Below are 11,084 nucleotides of genomic sequence, written 5' to 3'. Positions count from 1 at the left end.
ACTAAAAGGTGAAAATGTTAATTTTGGCTTACTGTTTCAGAGGTTTTGGAGGAGGAGCTTTGCCTGAGAGAAGTTAAATTACTTGCTTCTGGACACATACCTAATAAATAGTAGATGTGGTGATCAAACTGAGATCTCTTGCAATCCAAAACCTCTTTCCTCCTCTTGGTGTTTTTCAAGGCCATGATGACTTGATTGTATTGCTCTGAGCCTATATACTGGAAGAGTTGCTCATCTAATAGTGGCCAGACAGGAGTGGGAAGGGAGGGAAGAGAGAGTGTGAGTGGAAGAGGGGAAGGGGCCATAGACCCAATATCCTCTTGAATGCATGCACCCGGTGACCTAACTTTCTTTCATTAGGTCCCACTTCCTAAAGGTTCTAGCACCTCCCAACAGAACCACAGGCTGCTAAGGTTTTAGTTTATGAGCCATTAGGGGGACATTAACCATTCAAACAATAAGTAGTTATATTAGAAATACTAAGACATTTTAAACTAACTTGGAAATAATAAACCAGTTGCATTTTACTAAAAATAGCATTTTTAAAATGAAAATTATTTTCTAAGACAATAATGTGAGAAGAAAGGCATTATTATTATTTTCTATTTTAGAAAGTATCATTAACTTCTGGCTTAATAGAACTCAGCTGATTTTCTTACCTAATTTTGCAACTTAGTTTGTTGAATTATGTTGTTTTGGTTGCAATATTTGAAAAAATTTCAACTTCATGTGGATAACTAATTGGAAAAAGAGGAGTATTTTAATAGTCTTTTCAGATAATTCTGGATATTCTTCATTGATACTGCATGTTAAAAAATGGTCATTTCTTAGTGGTTATTCCCAGTAGGAATCTGAAACCATATTAATCAATTTGTTGTATCCTATTATTTTAAAATATACGGTTAAATAAATTGAATATCTTGACATTTTGATTAGTTTTTTCTTAATCATGCATGATTTAGGGCATTGATCATTTTGGAAAATAATGATTCACTGAATTATGTTGGTTTTCAAAATGTTGACATCTCAGTACTCAATACACAATATTATACTCATTAATATCACTGCCAGTTTCATCTTCAAAGTCTTGAAGTATTATAAAATATCCTTCAAACTCATGATGGTGGATATGTTTTCCAGAATTCTGTTTTTTATTTGAGAGGTCAAATTTTATTATTGGCAACAAATAATGTAAGCTATTTATATGTACCTTGTTTCTTTTTGAGAAAATGTCTGCTAAATATCCAGGTTTAAATAACCATAGATTGTCTCATTCATTCTTTCAAGTAAAAGTGTGTTCCTTGGAAGAAGTGGCTGGTTGAGCTTGCAGCTCAATTTAAGTCACTTCATGGTTTGCAGCAGACTTGATTTATATGTATTTCCCGTTTTGTCTCATACAGTGTTCATAAAGCATGGAGTTCTACCACTCAGCTATATCCTCATCCCTTTTTTGTTTTGTATTTTGAGACAGAATCTTCCTAAATTGCAGAGGCTGCCCTCAAACTTGTGATCCTTGTGCCTCAGCCTCTTGAGTTACTGGGATTATGGGGGTGTGCCACCATGTCTTCTTTGCTTAGGGCATTCTTAAGTAAAAACTTTTTTTTTTTTAAGATTGTGCTTACACAGGGGGTGCAAATAACAGTTGACACTACAACTGGCATAGTTGGGTGGTACTGTCTTGCCTTGAATGATGTGCCAGCAATTTTTCATTTTGCTTTTGTTCCATCAATGGATATTTTATGAAAAAAATATTGATTTGGCGAGTATCCTGAAATAGTCTTAGAGACCTCTAGGGAGTTAACAGACCACGCATGGAGAATTTATTGCTTTAGAGCAGTATTTTTCCAAAAACCTCTTCAGATTGCAGTGAGATGTTCGTTGGTCAAAAATATTTAGAATGGGGTGAGGAATATTTTATCAAGGAAGAAAGGTTGAAGCTGATACTTTGTGGGGCCTACCTGATTTCTAGTTTTATTTGTGGACTGAAGTTGAGGTAGATAAGTGATAAATGGTATCCACTGTTGTATAAAACACTTCCCATTATATCTTCACTCCCAAATTTAGGTGAGGCAGTCCAGGAGAACACAGAACTGGCAGCAGAATTTCAGGGGTTGGTGTAGTAGGTAGGATGGTTGGTATGACTTCTTCTTTAAGAAGTGAAGGTTAGAGATATATAGCAGACTCTGTTTATTGGGTTACTTCAAAAGCAGAGACTTACGGAACAAAACAAACAAAAAAATAGTCCAAGAAATTTAGAAAATGAGGAAAAAGTCACCTGTGAATCTGTCACTGAATGTGGGGGTCCAAGGAAGTGCTCCAGAAAGGAAAAGGGACCTCACCTCTGCCCTGGCAGGTTCTTGACTTACACTGCAGAAAGGAATTTTAGGATGTGTCAAAAGAGACATAGCAGAAAAAGCAAGTAACAGGAGAATACACATTCAAGGGAAGAGAGGGAGTGCTGAAGCTTGAGAGTGAGATGTGCTTTGGAGATTTCAGACTTCTTTTAAAGGAAATTTTGTAGCAAGGAGTGGTGTAATCTTAGTGACTCAGGAGGCTGAGGCAGGAGGATTGCAAGTTCAAGGCCAGCCTCAGCAATTTAGGAAGGCCCTAAGCAACTTAGCAAGGCCCTGTCTTAAAATGTACAAAGGGTGTAGGTATAGGGTGTAGCTCAGTGGTAGAGCACCCCTAGATTCAATCCCTAGTATTGGAGGGAAAGAAAGAAAGGAAGGGAGGAAGGAAGAAGGAAGGAAGGGAGGAAGGAAGAAAACTATAAGCTGAGTTTGAAAGAATGTGGGATGACATCAGCTCATTTCTTTTGATTGTGGAGTTCAGAGTAGGTCATGATGGTCTTGTTTTCAGAATCTTTAGATTGACATTATCTAATTGGTAGTGCTTAGACTACCTATGTCATGGTTTTTACAGTATCTTTATAGTATCTCTTTTAATTAGTATAAAAATATATCCTGCAAGCACAGAAGGTATATAGGCATTAATTAATGGGATTTACAGTACTCTTAAGATTTATTGGACCCTTTAAGAATTCAGGCCTGGAGGAAAACAGGTTTGAGGGTAAAGGGGAAAGTGTTCTTGGAGTTTTTAAAGTTTCTTCCCTGTTTGTCTCCTTTATCTTTATTTCTTTCCTATCTTAAACCCACCACCCAAGGATATAAGATTTCAAGGGCTGCCTAAGGGGAGAAACTATAGGCAGTTATTGTTAATTAGGAAATGACTCGGATCATAGCTCTGCACTGGTATTGAACTGTGTCTGTCACAGGTTTGCAGAGTTGGCAGCTGCAGTGATGCATTCCAGAGTTATTTGGTGCTCCCACCTTTGATGTGCACATGTACATGCATATGCACAGAAAGCATAGTGTTCTCATCAAATTATGTGAAGATCACTTTGGAATGAAAGGTTTTGTGATTTTTGTTAAACGCTGTTTCTTAATAAGGAGAAAAAAATGCTTTTATCATTTTTTTCGGGATGGGGGTACAGGGGATTGAACTCAGGGGCATTCAACCACTGAACCACATCCCCAGACCTTTTTTGAATTTAGATTAGAGACAGAATCTCACTGAGTTGCTTAGAGCCTCACTTTCGCTGAGGCTGGCTTTGAACTTGATCCTCCTGCCTCAGCCCCCACTGAGCTGCTGGGATTATAAGCTTATGCCACCATACCTGGCTGCTTTATCATTTTGTGGAGTAGGGGTTACTGTTAGGCAGAAAAGAAAATATTGCTGGAAGGCATTAACTTTGTTGATTTTCTTAAAGGTTTGACTTTACTGCCTGATGATCAGAACCAGAAGTACAGATCTCCAGTAAATTCAGCTGCTGGAGAGAAAGCCACATCCTTCTTGCCATCATGTGTCTACTCTAACCAAACCCAAGAAAAAGCACATGTTTGCAGAATTTTATCTGATGAACAAAACAACTTCTGTAGAGCTACTCATCAAGATTTTGTCTTACCTTCAAAAAGTGCTTCTCCAAATTTGTTTTATGAGTCACAGTATCAAGAACCAGCTGTGAAGAAAAATGATTTGAAGGAAGAAAACCATAGCCATCCTACAGGTGAATTACTTTTGTAAAAACTAACAGAATTATCAAGTTGTCTTAAACTAAGAGCAGGCTTGTTTGCATTTTTTTCTATCCCCTGTGGCTCTAATTGTAAGGTTCCACATGCTACATAGCCACTGAGACAAACAGCCAGCCTAGAATTTGACTTTCCAAGAGTAATTGTTGACACTCATGCTGACTTCAGACTCTGTAGGTAGCATAGGGTTTTCAAAGAGGGAGGCAGTGAGTTCTGCATGTACCATTTTTTTTTTTTTTGATTGCCTGGAAATATATGACACATGAGAATAAGGTTGGTGGTACTGAATGAGGTGGTAGCAATGTCTATAATTTGAGCTACTTGGGAGGCTGAGTCAGGAGGATCAAAAGTTCAAGGCCAGCTTGGGCCTTGAAGCTCAAAAAGGAGTAGGGATATAAATCAGTGGTATGTTGCCACTAGGTTTAATCCTTTGTGCGTGTACGCATGTGCACACATACACAGAAACACACACAGGAGTAGCTGGTGTTGGGAGTTACTTATAAAAGAGGTTTCTTCTAACCTAGGCTGTTGTTTTCACTATGCCTCTATATTCGCAGCACCTAGCACATTTGTGCCAGAGAACTGGCACTCATTGTTTGATAATGTAAACTCACGGTGATCTCTTGGCATTTTTGCTGTATTTTTTTTTTTTTTGTGTGTGTGTGTGTGTGGGGGGGGGGGGGAGCAATGCAGGGGATAAAACCCAGTGCCTTGGGGCTGGGGATGTGGCTCAAGCGGTAGCGCGCTCGCCTGGCATGCGTGCGGCCCGGGTTCGATCCTCAGCACCACATACCAACAAAGATGTTGTGTCCGCCGAGAACTAAAAAATAAATAAATATTAAAAATTCTCTCTCTCTCTCCTCTCTCACTCTCTCTTTAAAAAAAAAAAAAAAAAGAAAACCCAGTGCCTTGCACATGGAAGAACTCCATCACTGAGTTACATCCCAAACTAGTCTTTTTTTTTTTTAATATTTATTTTTTAGTTGGTCACAATACATTTATTTTATTTGTTTATTTTTATGTGGTGCTAAGGATTGAGCCCAGGGCCTCACATGTGCTAGGCTAGCACTCTACCACTGAGCCACAACTGTAGCCCTAGTATTTTTTTTTTTTTTAAAGCCCTGCTCCTGCCTCCTTTCTCCTCTCCTTTTTTGTATTGTTGCAATCATGAATATTGTATACTATTCTTGTGTTATAGTATGTCCTGTAATCTCAATAAACATAGTGTAATAATTGTCAACATTATGCTAGTCATCAAATAATATATCTATTGAATATTCTTTGTGGCAAGTCAAAAGTTTTCTGTATTTCTAAACTTTTAAATATTTAAAAAAATTTTTTTAGTTGTAGATGGACCTTTATTTTATGTATTTATTTGCGATGCTGAGGATCAAACCCAGGGCCTCACACATGCTAAGCAAGCACTCCATCAGTGAGCCACAATCCCAGCCTGTAAACTTTTTAATTTTAATGTGTTTTTGTGAATGTACTATTAAGTTATTAGAAAAATACAAATAACACAATAAAGGTGTCTATGGCTACCATTTAGGATTACCTACCTTTGTATATATTGCCTTATTCCTAGAATACTCTATCAATATGGAAATCTCAAATGTCTTTCTTTTCTTTTACATAACATACTTCCTTTCCCCCCCCCCCAAACACCCAGAAAAGTTCAAAGACCATTGCATTGATTAGATGGTTAATATTTTGCCATACTTTGTAAATATATATGTGGTATGTGTATATCTTTAATCTGTAGCTATATATGAAAATTGCTGAGCCATTTTACTGAAAGTAATATGTACTTCATTCCAAATATTTCAATGTGTATCAAGTAAAAATTAGAACATTCCTCTCTACAGTCATAATACTGTTAATTTCCTTAGGTATAATAATGGTAATTCCTTAGGCCAGGCGTGGTGGCGCACGCTTGTAATCCCAGCTGCTCGGAGGCTGAGGCAGAAGGATCTCAAGTTCAAAGCCAGCCTCAGCAATGGAGAGGTGCCTAGCAACTCAGTGAAACCCTATCTCTACATAAAATACAAAATAGGGCTGGGGATGTGGCTCAGTGGTCAGGCACCCTGAGTTCAATCACTTGGTATCCCCCCAAAAAACCCCAGTAATTCCTTAGTATCTAAATTCATTTTGGAATTCCCTCTATTTTCCCAAAAATGTCTTCCAAAAAATTTTTTTAAACCAGGATCCAATCAAATTAATATATTTGGTTATTAGAATTTTTTAAATCTCTTTTATTCTGCCACCACTTTTTCTTCCTTCTGGTACTAGGGATTAAACCCAGATATTCTACCACTGAGCTCTATCCACACCCTTTTTATTATTTTGAGAAAGCATTGTTAACTTGCCTAGGCTGACCTTGAACTTCTGATCTTCTTGTTTTACATTTTTGAGTAGCTGAGTTAACAGGTGGGCGGTTACATGTTTGGTTTGTAGTTTCTCTTTATCATATTGAAGAATTCCTAGAGTGTCATAACATTTTCAGCATATGTTACTTTCAAATAAATATTTTTTAGCATAGTACCTTATAAAGTTCTCATGTTTTAAGACTTTACCTTTTTTTAAACTAAATTATTCCTAATTTTTATCCTAGGAGAAGGTATTTCATCTTGCTGGGAGAAAATAACAGAACAGATTCAGGAGGGGAATGATATGAACTTAAAAAAGATTGATGATTCCTCAGAAGTGGTTAATATGGAAGAAAGGTATTATTCATGTGAAAAGTAATAATAAATGTCGCAGCTTAATATAACAACCTTTGTTATTGAGTACTTTCTTTAAAGATTCTATGCTTGTTTTCATTTGAATATGCTTATAAGTATAAGGTTGATGGCTAAACTTATCACATACTGTCAACAACAGATGGAGTTGGGAGATACATTAGTTCAAGTAGCTTTGACATTGTGTTGGAAGAACTGAGCAAATATCCTCCCTTAGGAGAAATAGCTGGATGAAATTAATTTTCTCTGAAATAGTTAGATCCTTTTTTAGAGATGAGGAAAATTAGATATTGGAATCTCACATTTGGTGTCACTTATGAATTATAATTGCACAATTTAAGTCATAGAATTAAAATGTTAAGGCAGTTTAGGTTTATTCTTATATTTGAAATATTTTAGTATGTTATATAATATGGGAAAAATGACTTTGACTTTACTCACATTGTTAAGGACTTTTCTTAATTCAAAACATACATATTTAATGAGCTATTTAAAAATCCATTTTAAAGTTATATAATGAATGCATTACAAGTTACTTTATAATCAGTAGATGGAGTTTAGAAGTGTTCTTGAATCTCCCAAATCATGTGCAGAATATTGTATATTTTTGTTTTTTTCAGGGTTGTGAGGCATTGTAGCTTTCATTAAATTCTCAAAGGAGAATTCAAGAAGGTCCTAATTTGGGGGTTTTGTGTTTGTTTGCTTGGGTGCTGGGGATGGAACCAGGGGCCTTGTTTGAACTAAGTGTGTGCTGTACTGCTGGGCTTACTCCTAACTCTTGGTCCTTGACTTTGAAAAAGATTAGTTCTCAGTGTAGTTGAGGCACACTGAGTATAAAATATCCATACATTGTGATTTGAGTGTTAACTTTGTTTTTATGATTAGGCCTATTAAAGCTGCCATTAGAGAAAGGAAGCAGACATTTGAAGACTATTTAGAAGAACAAATTCGGTTGGAAGAACAAGAACTGAAAAACAACCAGCTAAGGGTTCGCATTTATACTATTTTGATTGTTATTCTAAGGCAATAGTTATTTATATAGTAACTTTAAGATTACTTGGATATATCATTATTAATTCAAATATTCTCATTTTAGGAGGCAGAAGAACCTTTGCTAATAAAAGCAAAACCCAAACAACCATTCTTAAAACGAGGAGAAGGTTTAGCTAGGTTTACTAATGCTAAATCTAAGATTCAAAAAGGGAAAGAAAGTAAACTAGTGCCTAACCAGAGCACATCAGAGGACCACTCTGTGTTTAAAATAGACAAACAACAATTCCAGCGGAAAACTGCTCTTATAAATAAAGAACTGTGTGCAGAGAATACTACTTTTAAAAAGGAAAATAAAGCTAGAAACAAAACTGCTTCTGTTACACTCACTCAAAAACCAAAAGTGCCTAAAAGCAATAATAGGAAAAATCTCTCTTCATCAGTATTGAAAATACAGATGGGGAAGAAATGTGATTGGCAAATTAAAGATCAGATTAAATTAGAAAAAAAGGTCCAATCTAATAACAAAGAAAATGCACCCGAGTATACAAAACCCTGTGATGCTGGTTGCAAAATGTGGAATAAGATACAAGGGAAAGACAGACAGCGTCTTTTAACAGGACCTGTCAGCTGCATGGCTTCTAAGAGCCCAGTAAATGAGATTGTGAAGGAGTCAGAATCTTCTCTTGATGTTTCTCTTCAGAAAAAATTGGAGAATTGGGAAAGAGAAAAGGAAAAGGAAAATTTGGAATTGGATGAATTTTTATTTTTAGAGCAAGCTGCTGATGAAATATCATTTTCTAGTAATTCTTCATTTGTACTGAAAATTTTAGAAAGGGACCAACAAATCAGCAAAGGTCATCGGATGTCTTCAACCCCTGTCAAAGCTGTGCAGCAGGAAAAGACACACCTGATGAATCCCAGTAGTCAGAATAACCATGGTGAAGATCCAGGCCATAACCCTCCCCATGAAAGTAAAAGGGAGTGTGAGGTCACACCTAAATCTCTTGGTTCAGCATCCTTGCCTGATGGATTGAGGGAACCATCTTGTAAAATCAGTAGGAAGGCCTTCCAAATGATCACTTCTGAAAATCAAATGCAATGGGATGCAAGTGATGATGAAGGTGTTACAAATAGTGACAGTAGCATTGACTCTGAGGAGCAGCTTAATGTTGCCATAAAACCATTTAGTGAGGCTGGAGAAAGAAGTTTCAACAACAGAGAGGATAGTCCACAAGTCTGTAATGACAAGGGGCCTATTAGGGATACCAGGACTCAAGAAGATAAAAGGAGAGATGTTGATTTGGATTTGTCTGACAAAGATTATAGCAGTGATGAGTCTATTGTAATAGAAAACATGAATAAAGTGCCTGAGCCCTCAAGAAGACCCTCATTTCTAAGTATGAGTAAAATTGATTTTGACGATGAAAGATCTTGGACCGACCTTGAAGAGAATTCATGTAAACATGCCATTAATCTTGGGGATGAAGCCATTTATGGAATGACACAGACATGCTACCCTAATAAAAGTGAAATATGTGTTATGGACAAAACAATTAAAAGGAAGGTTGCACCAGTCAAGAAGGGAGAAGACTTAAGCAAGTCTCGTAGGAGTAGAAGTCCTCCTCCTACCTCAGATCTGATGATGAAATTCTTCCCGTCTTTGAAACCTAAAACAAAATCAGATTCACATTTAGGAAATGAACCCAAATTAAACATGAATCAAGATCAGCCACCTGGTGAGTCAAAACTTATAAAATATGTATTAGAATGTTAAAGTTAACATTAATGGGGAAGTTTAATTACTGGGTGATTTTTAAAAATGAAATTAAAAATTTTGTGGGTCTAAATAACCTAATATAATCTCTAGGATAAGAGATTCAGATGAACTGTTCTTTTGGATTTCTTTTTCTTTCTTTCTTTTTTTTTTGATCTGGAGATTGATCCCAGACCCTTGCCCATGCCATGCAAGTATTCTACCACCCACTGAACTACACCCTTGCCCCCCACCCCCCTTTTTTTTAGGTAATGGGGGATTGAACCCAGGGGCACTCTACTGAGCTACATTCCCCCGTCCATTTTTATTTTGAGTCCAGGTCTTGCTAAGTCCTCGAACTTGCAGTCTTCCTGCCTCAGCCTCCCAAGTTGTTGGGATAACAGATGTGCCACCATGCCTGGCTCCCATGACTCTCCTTTTATAATTGTTTTCTTTTTAACCACTTGAATTGACTTGTCAAACATGACCAGGAAGGAATAAAGTACAGTAGTTCCCCCCCATTAGACTTCTAGTGGATGCCTGAAATTGGATAGTGTTGAACTCTATATACTGTTTTTTCTTATAACACATAATTTTCACTTAAAGTAAGTACTTTGTGGCTTCTCTTTGGCATATCCAAATTTTCATCATTACTGTAGTGTTTTGGGGCCATTATTAAGGAAAATAAATCCCCTAACCTAGATGGCTACTACATGACTAATGGGTGGGCAGAGTATACTGTGTACTCTGGACAAGGATGTTTATGATAAATGTTGATGATTATTCTAACATATGCATATCTGCCTCATTCTGTTTAATGGCTGTGTTAATGTGATGGGGTTTTCAAACTTAACATTGAAAAACTTCTTTCCATTATATTGTCACATAACCTATGAATACCTAGCAGAGCATTTGGTTCTTTAAATATAAATTATAGCTAAATTATTTGTAAAAATTATTCTCATTTTAAATGTAACACTTTTTAGAGGAAGTTTGAAAGTTAAAAAGAAATAAAAATATCCATAACTATACTCTCAAGAGTAACTACTATGCCATTTTGGGATATTTGCTTCCAGTCATTTTTCCTATTTTTTTTTTTAATTTCTTATTTGGTACCAGGGATTGAACTCAGGGGTGCTTAACCAGTTAGGCACATCCCCAGTCCTTTTTATTTTTTATTTTGAAACAGAGTCTCACTAAGTTGCTTAAGGCCTCACTAAATTGCTCAGGCTGGCCTCAAAAACTTGTGATCCTCCTGCCTCAGGCTCCCAAGCTGCTGGGATTACAGGCATGCACCATTGCGGTTCCTATGTATTTTTAATGCGAAAAGACATATATCTTACTTTGCTCATCCTTCTAGCCTATGATTTAGATCAAAAGTATTTTCTGAAAGGGTAGTACCAAATATTAAAATGCTTGTTTCAAATGAAGAACAGAAGTACTTTTTTTTTTTTAATAAGTTGCAAATTTGATAAGGGGAAAAGTGTCTTAATTTGCATTTCTTTAGTAGTG

General features: G+C 36.5%; 1 protein-coding gene across 1 annotated transcript in view; it reads left to right on the top strand.

The window, feature by feature from the left end:
• Cpap (centrosome assembly and centriole elongation protein) overlaps positions 1–11,084 on the top strand; it is a 51,854-nt gene that overhangs the window by 7,773 nt on the left and 32,997 nt on the right. Inside the window, exons 4-7 of the mRNA XM_026394927.2 lie at positions 3,770–4,066; positions 6,700–6,811; positions 7,712–7,814; positions 7,923–9,555. Coding sequence (XP_026250712.1) covers positions 3,770–4,066; positions 6,700–6,811; positions 7,712–7,814; positions 7,923–9,555 — 2,145 coding nt within the window. The remainder of the gene's footprint in view (positions 1–3,769; positions 4,067–6,699; positions 6,812–7,711; positions 7,815–7,922; positions 9,556–11,084) is intronic.

Source organism: Urocitellus parryii, chromosome 2 (assembly GCF_045843805.1).
Source record: "Urocitellus parryii isolate mUroPar1 chromosome 2, mUroPar1.hap1, whole genome shotgun sequence".
Taxonomy (NCBI): domain Eukaryota; kingdom Metazoa; phylum Chordata; class Mammalia; order Rodentia; family Sciuridae; genus Urocitellus; species Urocitellus parryii.
This window is presented reverse-complemented; position numbering and strand designations above follow the sequence as displayed.